At 42.1% G+C, this 15,315-nt stretch overlaps 1 protein-coding gene across 1 annotated transcript in view; it reads right to left on the bottom strand.

Annotated features, from left to right (window-relative positions):
* The window catches only part of SLC25A4 (solute carrier family 25 member 4), a 75,355-nt gene that overhangs the window by 2,173 nt on the left and 57,867 nt on the right, over positions 1–15,315 (bottom strand). The window contains exons 2-3 of the mRNA XM_035897730.1: positions 3,144–3,164; positions 1,338–1,363 (exon numbers count right to left, since the gene is read on the bottom strand). Of these exons, the coding sequence (XP_035753623.1) occupies positions 1,338–1,363; positions 3,144–3,164 (47 nt within the window). The remainder of the gene's footprint in view (positions 1–1,337; positions 1,364–3,143; positions 3,165–15,315) is intronic.

The raw sequence follows: 15,315 nt of genomic DNA, 5'->3' as shown, positions 1-15,315 counted from the left end.
CGGGGGGCGCGGGGCAGCGCCGCCATCTTCCCTGGCGGAGGGAGCGCGAGGGCCACTGGGCTCGGGACGTTTAAAGGGCAAATTAAAGTTATCTGGTGGCTGCCGGGGAACGCGATGTCAGAGCATGTGCCTGCTGTATTAATAGCTCCCGGGAGGCACCGGAGGGGACTCAGGAAGCTGGCAGGCGTACCTCGGGCGGCGTTAACTGTTTCGTGCAGGCTGGAGGCTGGCGCGGGGGCTGAAAGCTTGCCCAGAGGGGTCTGGGTGCGGCCGCCAGCCAGCTTGGTGACTGAAGTCACCTCGAAGAAGCAAGAGCACCTTAAGCCTTGACCTTGCCTGCGTGGAGTCATGCCATGGAGGGTGAGGGGGACATGGATGTTGGGCAGGCACCCCGGTGTGGCTGTCGTGCCCTACAACAAAGGTCACCAGGGAGGCGTGGTCAACCTGGGACGTGGTGCAGCGGTGCAATGTTCATGAGCATCGGTAACCAGAAATGGGCTAGGCCCCTCTGAGTCAAGGGCAAAGAGAGCTGGTTCATGTTTGATGAGCTGTGTGAACTTGCAGGCATTGAGGTCTTTAAATACCCCATCATGCTCTGGGACCTGGCTTTCCCGAAGAGGAGACAACGTGCCTTCCTGCACTGTACCCTCATTTCAACCCTGCAAGGTCAGACCCTCAGAAGAGTCACAGCCAGTCCCCTCTGAAGGAGGGAGGGAGGGGAAGGGACTCTGGGATGCAGATGCCCAGGCATGCTTAAATTGCTTGACTCGCAACAGATACGAAAGAAGAGTAAAGGCTGTAGTGAAACCCTGCCTTCGTTCAGTGTCTAGTTCCTAGGGAAACCTTCCGAGTCCCAAATGAAGATTACATGTCTCCCTCGCTAGCTTTCCTGTTTCTCATCTGTTCCTTCTGGCTGACCCCCATAAGAAAGCAAGAGCTTATGATTCGTTGTTGGGTGACTTTGTTGTATGGAATAGTTATGTGAAAGACAGTGCCGCAAGTTGTAGAGGCATACCTAGGAGTTTGCCTTAAAAAGGCATTAAGATGTGCCCCAAGGACAATGTGTAGGGTAATGGGGTCTGCTTTGATTTGGTAATATGGTATCAATAATGGAAATAGGATTCACCTTAATGTAGGTGCTAAAAGATTGGCCATTCCACGAAGAGATGTTCTCTTCGGGACAGCAAATCTCTTCTCACTGACGTGCTTGTTAGCACGAGTCAATGAGACTGTAAATTTGATCCCCATCTCTCTTGACCTCTGCTGCTCTTACGTCTGTTGAGGTAGAGGTCTCTACTCGTGAACCTCAGCTCTGGGAAGTGGATGGCAGCTTTAACTTCTAGGAGCACCCTTTGTACCTTGGCTATCCTGAGCAGATGGAGCTTTTCCCCAGCTTGTAAGAAAAGGGACAAGACGCCCTCCCCGAAGAGACCTTTTCCCCAAGCGAGACTGTAAAGCAGGTGCAAGCAGGAAGCATAGGGGATCCCTAGAATTAGACTGTGAGTTGAGGGGAGCATTGTTTAACGTATGTAGCTGCCTGGTCTTTCCTTTTTCTTCCTCATACTTCACTCACCAGGTCTGGTGTCTCCTCTTTTCACAGGAAAGTAAATATCCCTTTGACGTCTCAGGGCTTCTACTGCTGGTTTCATACAAACCCATGTGGGATGGTGGTGTGGTGCTCATCGTTGCTGCCCGACTGTCCAGACTGATGAGGTCTCCTCAGCAAGTACACTCAGGTGTCAGCCAGTGCCCCACTGGTATGTGACTTGTGTACGGTGAGTGAGAGGTGGGAGAAATTACATTTTTTAGCTCATTTAAATAGCCTTTTTAAAAAATTACATTTTAGTGAAGTCTTTATCAGAAGAATTCTAGTTAGTTTCTAAAGTTATTATTGTGCATCATCATCCCACTCCGCAGAGGCTCTTTGGTTTAATAGATATTTCTGTAGCACTAATACTATTTACCCATGACTGCCAGTATTTAAAGAAAGCAGGGCATAGAAAGTGAATAGCCACTTTTTCTGCTTCGGCTCTCCCTTACCTGAGCCCAGATGTCTATTTCCAGGAGATACTTAGCTTCCTTAACAAAAGCAGGGCTGGATCAGGATATGTGTCTGCTACCCCGAGGGTTATTCTTCATTTGTTTGATTTTTGCTCCAAATGCCTGTTTTGGATCTTTCCTATGTATGACAGTGAGGCTTTTTATGCTACTTACTGTAGGAGTTCAAATACATCCTGTAAGGAACTTACTGCTAACTCCACCAGTACCACCAAATTTGAGGATGAACATTTCCACTAGCTGGAAATGCCATTAAAAAAAAAGTTAAAGGAACTTCAGCTTTTCATACAGTTAGTTGATGTTTGGTGTTCTATATTCAGAATATTTACTGTTACTTTTGTGGAGAAATGGTTAAAACAATTTTGAAAACACAGGCTTTCCTTTCTGAATTATTTAAAGCTAGCTGTTAGGCCTCATCTTCCTTAGATGTTTGCAGCTTGGGAAGTATTAGTTGGCTTTCTAGGCTGGTTTTGGGTGCTCTGTACTGCTGACATAGCATAAAGACACTGGAATTTGTTCCTAAAAATTCTGTGCTAAAAATAATAACCTAGATCTACATTTTCAAAAGAGATTAGTGACTGACTGCATTGTGCTTTGATGAGTGAATAGCCAGCTTGAAACACTACAGGAGATCAACTTTTACGAGGTATTATGTACCCTTGTTTATTTGCATTTGTAAGACACTGGGAACCCTAGTTTTGAGGCTAGGCCAGGCACAAAATAAAAAAAGCTTTTTCTCAAAAGTCAGCAGTCTGTGTCTGACAGCAGACACAAGGGGGAGCACAGGAAACCAGTAAGATCATCCTGACCCCCAGCATAGACAGTGATGCCAAGAAGAAATGTATTTGTTGGGTTTCTTTTCGGGAAGGATTTGTAAGGTTGTAGTAAATTCTCCTTGCATGAGATTAGTTTATGTTTGTGGTCAGTTCCTCGTAAGTAAGAGGAAAAGCATGGAAGGAGGCAAAAGAGTGACAGTTTGAAAATTTAAGCAGTTGTGCTGGTTTTGGCTAGGACAGAGTTATTTTCTTCACAGAAGCTAGTATGAGGCTATATTTTGGATTTGTGCTGAAAACAATGTTGATAACACAGGGATGTTTTCGTTACTGCTGGGCAGTGTTTACACAGAGCCAAGGCCTTTTCTGCCTCTCACCCCACCCCACCAGCGAGTAGGTTGGGGGGTGCACAAGAAGTTGGGAGGGGACACAGCCAGGACAGCTGACTCCGAATGACCAAAGGGATATCCTATACCATATGACATCATGCTCAGCATATACAGCTGGGGGAAGAAGAAGGAAGTGTGTGTGTGTGTTGACATTCGGAGTGATGGCATTTGTTTTCCCAAGTAACCGTTATGCATGATGGAGCCCTGCTTGCCTGGAGATGGCTGAGCACCTGCCTGCCCATGGGAAGTAGTGAATGAATTCCTTGTTTTGCTTTGCTTGCATGCACAGCTTTTGCTTTCCCTATTAAACTGTCTTTATCTCAACCCATGAGTTTTCTCACTTCTGCCCTTCTGATTCTCTCCCCCATCCTGGGGAGGAGTGAGCTAGCAGCTGTGTGGTGCTGAGTTGCTGGCTGGGGTTAAACCACAACAGCGATAAATAATGACTAATTTCATGGTATGATTGATCTGGCTGTAGACATGAGCCAACATCTTCACACTAGGCCGTGCAGGACTATAAGAATAAACAATGGTTGCTCATACTTGATGTGATGGAGAAGTATTAGACAGTGGAAAGGCACAATGATAGCAATAATACGGTAAAGATGGTGGGTTAAGTTGATGCACCATGGCCTAGATGTGTAATAGGGTTGTAAGACAGCATTTTTCAGAGCAGAAAAAAATAAACATTATAACTAAAGTGATGAGAGCTTGGATCAAAGCATTATCTCTGTGAATGGACAGAAAGAAACACATTTCAGCCTTAATATGTAGGAATGGATCAGCAGGATTTGCAACTGATATGGAAGACTCTAGGAAGAGATTGAAGTCAGGGATAGATACCCAATGAGAGACTTCGAGAGTGATCCACAGTGGTGAGGCAAGCAAGCAGCAGGAAGGATGAAGAACTGGGGAAAGACTAAAATCTCTTGATTTTATCCATACTGAGGAGATGCTTCATGGGCTGCTCAGGTTTTTAGCTAGAGTTTAGAGAAGACAGTGCTGATACAGAAAATTACCACAGTAGGAATAATAGCTATATTTGTGCCTGTGGAGGAGGTAAGAGTGAGAACTGTATAGGAAAATGAGGCATGAAACAATAGCAGATGTCCTAGGACACAGAGGAAGCAGCAGATGCAGCTATTTAGCTTAAAATAGCAATTTCACAAGTAGGAGGGAGAGTAAGAGAGCCCAAAGAGGCTAAATGGGGATGAGAGTTGAGGAGAAATGGCAGGGTTGGTAGTGACAAAGATAATCAAGAAGAATGAAGGAGCGTGGATTCTGAGTTTTGTCTTAGGCAGATATCAGTGAGGATAAATTTAGCTGGATATTGGTCTTACCTGGCTTAGAGAGGAGCCTACATTGAGCTCAAGAGGAGCAAAACTGGACAGTAAGTGTAAGCAGCCCATCGAGGAGAGAAATGTTAGTGCTGGAAATAGTAGTGGGAGTCCACATGGGATGTTTGTTTATTAGAGCATGTCTGTAATGTGAGGACAAGGAGTTGGAGGGGGGTCAAAATTTCAGAAGAAAACCGAGGCAGTGAATGAATGTGGATGTGAAAAAGATAGTAGCTTGCTTTTGGTTTTGAGATCAGTGCCCAGAGATTATTAAAATTGTACTCTGCTTTTCTACCTGTTCCAGTTCATTCCAAGATATGGTTCTCATGGTATTGACCAGATTTCTTGGAAGGTATGACAGCTGCAAACAGTATCAACGATGTCTGGACAGGTATGTGGTTAGAGAAAAGCTAAGTTATGGGCTAAAGCCCTTTACATTTTCCATAACACACGATAAAAGTTCTTCTTGTTGCTGGTGGGTAATATTTCCCAGCAGTAGCATTCCAATTGTGTTTTACATCCTGATGAGGAAAATGAGTTCTTCACCAGGTTCTCCTGCTTACCTCATGGGTTTTTTATGTTTCTTTGTTTCCAAACTGGAGAAACTGGCTTGTGTGAACGCAGAATTCAGATGCACCTGCCTAAGTTACATGACCTAGAAAATAGGCCTGGTTTGGTTTCAAAGCTTAGTAAACCAAATCTATTAAAAAATTACGATTCTGTGATTCTGTGATTCTGTGAAACCAAATCTATTAAAAAGCAAAAGTATTAAACCAGATTTTTCTGGCTCAAAGTTTGCAACATGCTCTTCTTCAGAAAATCTTTTGGATCGAAAGAATGTCTCGTAGGTCATCTAGCTCTCTCTCTGTAGTGCAATGTTCTCATTATTCCTGCAATTCCCTGGGTGATGGCTCTCATGATCAGCTTTCCATCACTCTAGTGACTATTGCATATTCATCAATTGCCTGCCTCTTCCTAGAATTGTAGCAACCTGTTCTTTCTTCTTATGTTCATGTAAACCAGGAAATACCCTTTTGAATCAGTGATACAACATTGGTGTAAATCAATGGATATGAGGAAACCTCATAGCTTTTTTTTAGGTTTTGGTATTTTACTGTTTTGCTCAAGCTTACTCTTCTAAACATTATTTTTATATCAATCTTAATGGAATAATGAAAATACTCAGTCTTTGCTCTATTCAGTTCATTTTTTATCATCCTTTGGGTTGCAATAATTTTCAAGTGTCGGAAAATTATTTAAGTTGATCTTTTTATGTTTGTAATCTTTGCTTCTGGGTTTTATTGGCTAAGTTGCTTCTGTATGTAGTTCTACTGTTCTGGATATTTTATCTTTTAAAAATCCATTGTCTTAGGCTGGTGGATTTTAATTAAGTGAAATAATATGTGATTTATTTGGTTTCTGACTACTATTTCTGACAATGCATCTGATTATAGTATAATAATTTTCTTTTTCATAACTGTCAATATTGTTAGCTCCTGCTCAAGTTGTTATCTCTTCCTGTCTTCATATATTTTGTAGAGTTTCCCATTCTGAGATTGTACTTCAGGCTAGCCTTTCTTCTATGAACTAGTTAATAATTTTCTTGTTGACAGTAATTTTCTTTTCATATATTGTAGGGCAAACTAAAATGATGTCTGACAGCAATATATATTTAACTGACTCACAGCTTTGTGCTCAGTCAGATAACCTGCATTTCCATAGCAAAACAAGATAATCATATTTTTATATTACAGAACCAATCATAGGCATTAAGTGTAGATGTCATTGTTACACGTACTTGAAACAGCTATTACCACAACAATTTGAATATAAGTTCAAGCTTATTTTCAAGTAAGTGAGAAATGAACAAATTACATTGCTCAGTGGCTGAATCATCAACTTCTTCCTACCCTGTGTGCTGGTTAAATAGTTCACAAATACATTGTTACTATAATTCAAATAGCATTGATTATAATGCCAGACATCTTTTTATAATAAATTGAAGTATTAATTTTTCTATACGTTGCAAGAAAATGGCAAATTAAGGTCAGCTTACACCACCCATTATTAAAAGTGTAGCTATATTGATCAAGACCGTGGGAAAAAAATTACACCTCTAGCTTACAGGGCTACACATGTACCTCTCCATCCATTATGGAGATGCAGTTTGTATTGGCAAAGGAGTTCTTTTTTATGATATTTCATTTTAAGTGCTTTGATTATGCTAGCAAAAATCTTATTTTTTCCCCAGAGAAGCTGCCTGTCTGCTGAGGGCCTTTGTTAATAGAGAGATTAGCCTCATCAGATATGCCTGAGCATGTAACAGTTTTCCGTATTTGTTCATATACTTGCCCTATCCCTGCATACGGGTACCCCCACATTGAAGCAACAGGTAGTTGTTAAGAATAGATGTGTGTAATGTCTGCAGCCTAATTAATTTCAGGTCATGTTGGAGATGAAGGAGTGGGACCATTGCTCCAAAAAATACGGTATTCTGATTTAACTGACCGGCTGAGGTTGGTGAAATGGGACAGTGAAAGAAAGGGCCTAGATTCCTTTTAAATTATAGGCACACTAGTAGCAACTTCCATTTTTTTCCCAGCTGGGATCCTTTGTTATGCCAGTGAGTTTTCCTCATGAACCATTTTTCTCTAAAACTACCTGGAGCAGAGCTAATCAGGACTTTGCCAAGAGCAGCATTTTTTTTTTTTATCAGAAGTTATCCAAATCATTAAAGCATTAGCAAGGAAATATAATTATTTCACAAAAAAATCCTCAAGTGCAGTGTATATGCATGAAGGAAAGAAAGGTCTGCAGAACAGCCAAACCTCAGCAACTGGGAGGCCAGTGTTGAAGACAATAACCATACCTCTGAAGGGAGAGAACAGTGGTTGAGACCATCTGTAGATGTCAGAGTTTATTCCTTCTGCCTTGTGAACAAAATCCAGAGGGGAAGAAAATGGAAAAAAAAAAACAGTAGAAAATGAAACTAGACAAAACAGAGAGAGGGCTAAAGGGGTGGAGGCTGGGAAGAAATTACTTGAGGATGGGGATGGCAAAGGAACACCCAGTGATGTCTGGGACAGCACTAAAGAAGACAAAGGGCGTGCATGTCCTAATGGGCACCTTTCTTTGATTATTCCCGGCATTGTTTGTCTTGAGACCAGTGTGACAGATTTCTTCTTTTCTCTCCACTCTAGCCTCTACCTTAAATTATGTTAGGCTAGGGATCTTAAAAAGTTTTAATACCTGAACATCCTCTGTCTGCTTTGCTTGTTGGTTGGGCATAGTTTCTAATGGATCCATTCTGATTTGTTAGTCTGTGATATTTAGCCTCATAGTCTCATATTTAGCTTAATTAGTCTAATATTTAGCAGGTGTGGTCTTCACTCTGTCTGTGGGTGGAATTGCTGAGCCTTTTTTTTGCAGTGATCTGGTCTTTTTCACTAACTTTTCCTAACTTCATAAAAATTTTTATGTAATAATCTAGAATGTCTGTTATTTTAGAATGTTAGTCCTGTATAGATGACTGTCGGTAAGTCATTTTCTTGCCCTTAGTTTCCATATCACTGAGCAGAATGTGGGGAGGAACAGATGTTTCCACTTCTGCACTGTAACAGGCTGAAACTGCAAGACAAAACCATTGTCAAGTTGAAGAATTACATGCAGTAGTTTGTGACCCTGCTATTTCTTCTATGACTTGGTCCAGTCAGCTGCAGATCTGTGGACAGTCATGATGACTGCATGGCCAGCTGATGGACAGCTGAAAGAAACAGCAAAGCAAAGGTACACATAGCTTCTGCTTCTCTCCATGGGTCTGACAGAAAGTGCTACTTCAATATAGGGTATAGCATCTGCCAAAGGCTTGTGTGTCCAACTTAAAGCTTCATGTTTAAACTAGGCAAGAGGTATCTTTGAAGAAGACATCTGAGGTCAATTTAGTGGTGTGAAATCTGTTGTGTCCCTTGATAGGGTATTTTACTGCTTCCCAACTCAATCTGGAAAAGATCCAGTTCAAGTCGCAGTTCCAAAAATTCCTTTGGATTTGAATTTGCCCAGCTGAGCTGATATAGAGGATATGAGGGAAGAAACAATAGGGATGGAATCAGAAGTCAGGAAATAATTAGATTATGTGGTATGTTACCTCAGCTTGACAAAAACCCAATCTGTATTTCATTCATTTCTAGAGAATGACTGCCTGTTTCTGATTTTGTGGGAAAAGAGACCTTTTATTACTTTCTTAGAAGTCATAAGAAAGAAAGGAAGATGCTGTATTAATATCATCCTTAAATGTTGCTATATTGCTTGAAATTAATACATATAGCATGTATAGTTGTGTTATACACAGGTATAGATGAATATATGCTGTAAAAGTGTCTTACAGGTCAACATTGTAGAAAGAATTGTCCTTTTGCTCCATTTAATTTCTTCTAATTTGTAGTAGGATGCGGTAATGGAAGAAGCTGAGCTATTTTCTGTCTTCCATACAGCTATAATGGGGAAGAAAAGAGGGGATATTCTGAGCATATGTAGTGGGGCAAACGGAGATCATGGGAACAATCATCCAGACATGAAGCAGTGCTCAAATAGGCAGACTGGGATAAATTATCCGGAGCTTCTAAGTTACTTCCAGGATCACAGCGACAGAGGGATCACCCAGAAGCTGTATGAATTTGCTGCTTGTCTATTATTTGCCTTTTCTTTCAGATGTTATAGTGTTATAGGCTGGTACCCATTTTCTGTATCTAGAACTAGACCAGTGACTCAGGGCAGAAGTAACAGTTCAATTGCAATAGATAGGTCTTCACGTAATTGCAAATAGTCTCTGTGGCTTCCACGAATTTCCGTCAATGCTATGCTTCATTTTTGTGAGGCATTTTTGAGGTTGCAGGCTTTCTTGTTCACCGTTAATAATCCACAGGCAGGAAGAGCTAAAAGAATGAAAAGTTGTGAGACAGCAGTGTCCCTGGTACCCAGCAGCTTCTTATTGCCCACTTTTGTCTCCTGTTCTGCCCCCTCACCTCTACAAAACAAGATTAAAAAAAAAAACCCTTAAGCAGAGCACTCTTCTCTTCTTCCTTCCCTTTTTCTTCCACTTCTAAACCACCCTCGCTTCCAGAGAAGAAGAGATCCCATTGACACAGCTTTTAGTAAAGCTACCCTAAGGCTGTGCTCTTTCTCCTACTGGGCACCGCTCAGCTGGGGAGGTTGTTGAGCTCAGCTTTGAGCAGGGTTGAGTAGGGATGGGGGTGGGAGGAGGTTGGTGATAGCAGGGGATGAGAAGCATGCATTTACATAGGCTCCTTGTCCCTGCCACCTCTCCACTCTCCAGCAAGCGTGGGTTTATTTTAGCATTGGCCTTCTGAAGCAGGATTAATTTTCCCCTGAATAGGTCAGCCTGGGACAGAGCCAGGATCCATGGCCTTCCATAGCTGGGGTGACTTGGGAAGCCGGAGATACCTACTAAGTAGACAGGGCTTCTAACTGCTGGGCCTATGCCCAGTGCAAGAGAAGTATCCTGGAATAACCTTTCTGATAAACAGTAGAAAAATCTCTATGGGGTCTTTTTTCAGAGGCTGGTGTCAGGCTGAACCAAGCTATAGTGCTGCCCTCTGCTGTTGGGACTCTGGAAAAACATAAAAGTCAGTGATAAAATCCAGCAAAATGTTAACAAAATGTTACTTGGAAAGCAGCAGTATGTCAATACATAAACTATTTCATCCTCTCGTCTCATATAGTGCTTCAGCCGGTTGAAATGTGCCCTCATATCTTCACTAAAAGTTCAGTTCATAGCAACAGAATATAGCTAATAGTTTATTGTTTTTTAGCACTGGTGATGTCCTCATGGCTGGGCAAAGCGTCTTGTGACCCAGAAATCATGCTTTCTGGCATGCTTGTTTGTGTTTCAGTGTGCAGGGGAGATGCAGAGGAAGAAATTTCCATCAGTAAGTCAGATTTTTGTAACTTTACTATTTTTCTTATTATTATATAGAATTTTAAAATTCCTTACTTACAAACACTTGAGATAAAGTTGTATAGAAAGCCACAGCCATCCAAAATTACTCTTTTTTGAGTACAGGATGCATAGAGGTGTCTAGGACTTTTTTTCCATAGCTAATCTGTGAGCCAGTATGGAAGCAAAAAGGAAGTAATCTGATATTTCCGTCAGAACTAGAGAGAAGTGCCAATGAGGGACATTTCCTAGCCCTAATGTAGTACATCCCTGCTAGACTTGGAGCATTTGTAGCCCTGAGCCCTTGCACACCTCCAGATCTCCCTGGCAGCTGTAAGAGCTGTGTTTAGGGCTCTGTTCTGGAACATAACAGCCTCATCTGGGCTGATTTCATGGCCCTACTGAAGTAAATGGGCTTGTGGTATATGATTCTGGAAAACCACTGCTTCACTTCACAAAACGTGTTATAATGTTAAGCCTCATTTCTCATCTTAATATTTGTATCTTTGAATGTGATATTCATGTTTCACTTTTTGATACTGATTTTAAAATCCTTGCCTTCAATTTCTTTGTCTCTGACACCCTGCCCCAACTGTGTGGGGTTTTGATATAGCTATCAACATGCCTTAGAGATCGCAAGTGATGGCTCCCTTTCAAAGAAAAGGAATTTCTCACTTTCTGACTAGTACAAATAAAAAAAAAAAAATCTAAAAAATCTAAAAAAGGCAGAACTGATCAATTACCCCATGACTCGACTAATGTTGTACAGTGATAAATAAAAGCAACTGTAGTCATGAATCCTTTCAGCAACTCAAGAAATTGTTGTACAGTATGCAGAGGTTTGCGGTGACTTATTTATGCAGGCAGTTCATGGATGATAACATAAATTGAACCTCCTATCAAAATACGCTAATTAATTAATAATTTTTAGAAGTGTGGTTTCACTTTGGGAAGTGGCTGTTACAGTGGAGCTGCAAGGCTGTTTGTTGGCTCCTCCTGCCTTCAGGAGTGAGTGTTTTTATTTCTGGTAGAGAAACTCTTTTCTAGCATTCAGGCCTGCAACCTCAAGCTGAGCTTTAAAGGTGAGGACTTCTGTGCTTGTGTTGTAAACAATAATGAGGCCATAAATCTGGGCTCATTTGGGGGAATGCAAAGAACCAGTAAGAGTGCCTATTTAATCTTGCATTCCACCTGGTTTGCTCTTCAGTTTTGGGGTCATTTGGCTTCATTTCCCAGGCCCCCAATAGCAGAAGAGAGAGACTATACCGTTGCCTGGCTGGGATGCTGATTTGCACTAGCAATATTCACACCTCAGCCATGGTGATAGGAGGACCTGGTTGACCAGAAGTGATCATACTGCTCTCTACGTAGCCCAGGTTTTTGGTTGCTAGTGTTTGATTCCACCACATCAGCATTTGCAGCAGAAAACAATTCAAGTGGAAGATAAATACAGATCAGTTTTACTTGGAGTCTTAGAACTTGAGGATAAGTGGGGACAGGTAAAATCTGATTGTGTCTTTTCTTTCATAGATTTCACAGAGAAATGGGAGATGGAAGAATCAGTCCAGCATCTAGTGTGACTGCAATTAAAGCCAAGTTGGCAAACTTCGTTCAGTCTGATTTCATTTCACTCTTGGCCACGTTCTAGTAAGCATCTGTCTAATCGCATTTATTTTTTTTAATTTGTGAGCCCTTTGTGAGTGTAAATTGCTCAAGTCTGTCAAATTCAAAACACAGAAAAATCACCTGTGGTAGAAGAGAGCGATCTTTTTCCAAAGATAATAGTCTTTGGACAGGATCCCACAATCTGATGCTACAGCAAGGGCACCTTCTGAGATGTGTCAACAAATTATGCACTAGAAATGTCTGTATCTCCATTATAATTAGCTAGTTGACATGTAGATAAGGACTCTGTGAATATCTGCATTGGGGCAGGTGAATTGCACACCAATTTCCTGCCTGCAGCAGTGTGAAAGGAGAGTTGCTGAGAATTCATGGGCCCTAGTGTGTGGAAAGTGGCAGCATCACCAAGTTCGTTTCAGGAAAGGGATATTTGCACACACTTGACAAGACAATCCAAAGGTGTTTGAATACTAGGGTGGATCTTTCTGGTTTTCCTTTTTTTTTTTTTTGGTTACTGTGAGTTGCTGTGCAGAGCCTCATCCATCAGTGTGCTCTCAACCCCGTACAGAGGCAGACAAACCACCACAAGCAGCGATCACGGGGCAAATCCTCAGTCCTTATCACTTTTGCGTTCCTCCTGCAATATGAAGCTGACGCATAAATGGTTTAAGGAGCCAGGTGGAAATATCCCTTGTGGGAGAGAATCCTTGGTAGCTTAGAAACCTTGGCTTCTGGCTAACTGTCAGCTGGTGGGTGTCTGGCATACTCCATTCAGTGCCTACTGCTGCCCCTCAGTCACCAGAAACACTGGCCGCTGGACCCCAGAATGATGCCTGCTCTCATCTTTGCAGAACTCTGTGTCTGCTGCCCTGCAATTGGGGTTTGGCAGTGTTAGCAAAAACTGAGTGTGGATCTCATGCTATGTATTTTTTGCTGATGTTTCCTAAGTGGAGCCTGAGGTGTTTCTCAGTGCAGTAGCCTTTATTGTGGAGGAGTTCTGGTCACAGAGGACCACCAGAAATAAATGTTTTATTTGAAACATGCCAGTGACGTGTCCTGAATGATTCACTACTGTGCTCGGTTGGTTGTTTGAGATCTCTGATACGTTGTTTATATAAGGCAGTATTTTTGTAAACTCCATTAAGTCTCATGTCATTCCTGTACAGCGTGGGCTGGAGCTGTATACTGGGAGGGGGAAGGGAGACAATTTTCCATTTCCCATATAGGGCAGGCAACATATTCAAACCATTTCTCCAAGTGATGGAATCTCTGCTTAAAATAGGTCAATCCTTTCATTAACTTAGGGCTCATTTAATGTGTGTGAGATTGTGTTTTCTTAGTATTGTTTTTTTCACATTTTTCTCAGGAAAACTGACAAATTTAAGAGAAAGGTGATTAGTCAGCAGGAGCTTCAGGCAGCAGTTGAGTGCAGGTAAGAATGATTTTCTTTATCCAGAACCATCTAGCTGTGGGGAGCTAGAATTTTAACTTCCTAGGAGTGTTTCCTTTAAGCACCGTTTTTCACAGTGCCTGCAGCTAAGGGCATTCAGGGCACCCATGCTGTATTTCTGTATAAGGGAAACTATGTGAAGTAACCAGGTTATTTATTCACAGGGAAATAGTGGAATTTCTTGTTGATTTTTCATTTTCAAGCCACAGGTGGACAATCCTCTGCCACCTCCTCATCCTCAGTGTGCCCAACATATTGATGTTCTGAAGACTAAAAATCTGACAAGCTTTTAATTATTCTTAGAAGGATTATTCTTGCATGTCCCAGTCAGTCATCCTAGAGATTCTTGTCCTTTTTCTAGGGCAGTGTGGCACCTGTAGCTTCAAATGATTGTACAGATCACTAAATATCCTATGTCTTTAAGGGGAATATTGCATGATTACCTGGTCTTTTTTGCACTTCATTCTGAATAGTTACAGAGAGCAGTTCACCCCTACTGCCAAGTAAGCAAGGCAGAGGCATCTCTGAAGTTTCAAGAATTGTCTCCCTGGTACACATTTCCTGCCATCCGCCTCTTAACAGGGAGATCTCAACACTGTTCAGGAATGAGTTTGACAGCTCCTGATAATGCTTTGACTGCAGGCTGTCTGAATGCGTGGAGGCATCAGCTTCATGGTGGTTATTAGTCACCAACTTCTATATTGCTTCAGCGCAAATTTTCTTCTTCAGCACTTCCCTGTAGGTCAGATTTATTTCAGTTACAGAGTTTTTATTGCTGTCAGTGTTTTCACAGCAACAGATGCCTTTACATAAGGGCCCTCCTAATCCTTTCAGATGGAAGCCCAGCTGCACCCAGCTTCTGTTTTTTCTGGCCATGGTATACCTGTGGATGGCTTGCACTGAGTGTCCAGGATTCTCTAGCCATTTCACCCATTTCACTAGTGGGCATTTCTGGGTGTTGTCCTGGATAGAGGGGAAAGTAACAGGTGATGGTTGGAGGAGATCCCGCTTCCTGCTCCCACAGATAGAACCCAAGTCTCTCCAAGACTGGGGGGGATGTGAAGCTGTCCTCTCAAACAGCTTAGAAATGGGTGTTCTCAAAGAGCTTTATTCTGTGTTTGCCTCTGGGAATAGATTCCTTTTTTTGCATTGCTTATTCCAGGCTGGGAACAGCAGGCTCTGCTGCACCTCCTACAGTCTCCTTTCCCTAAGGAAATAACAGCCGTCTTGGTTGTCACCAGTTAGCTACTGTAATTCTTCACTGCTGCTTTCCACCTCACTTTTCCTTTGGGTATATTTGAAGACTGCTTTGTCTTGAGGTGCCATTTCAGTACATTGTTGCATTATCAGTGGAGCAAAAGACTTAAGTTGGACCGTCAGCTCTGAAAGGTCTGTCTGTGTTAGCTGCTATGAAAAGCCATTTGGATGGGTGTGATGGGTTGGTCTTGGCCAGCAGCTAAGTACCCACACAGCTGCTTGCTCACTCTCCCCCAGGCGGGACAAGGGAGAGAACAGGAAGAGCAAAGGTGAGAAAACTCTTGAGTTGAGATAAAGATGTTTAATAATTGAAGGGTGTCGTGGTTTAACCCGGCTGGCAACTAAGCACCACACAGCTGCTCACTCACTCCCCCCTCCCTCAGTGGGTTGGGGGAGAGAATCGGGAAGGAAAAAAAGTTAGAGCCGTGGGCTGAGATAAAGACAGTTTAATAAGAGAAAACAATAATAATAGTAA

This window comes from Egretta garzetta, unplaced genomic scaffold (assembly GCF_000687185.1).
Source record: "Egretta garzetta isolate BGI_Z169 unplaced genomic scaffold, ASM68718v1 scaffold46, whole genome shotgun sequence".
Lineage (NCBI taxonomy): Eukaryota > Metazoa > Chordata > Aves > Pelecaniformes > Ardeidae > Egretta > Egretta garzetta.
The sequence above is the reverse complement of the archived record's forward strand: the minus strand, read 5'-3'. Positions and strand labels throughout refer to the sequence as shown.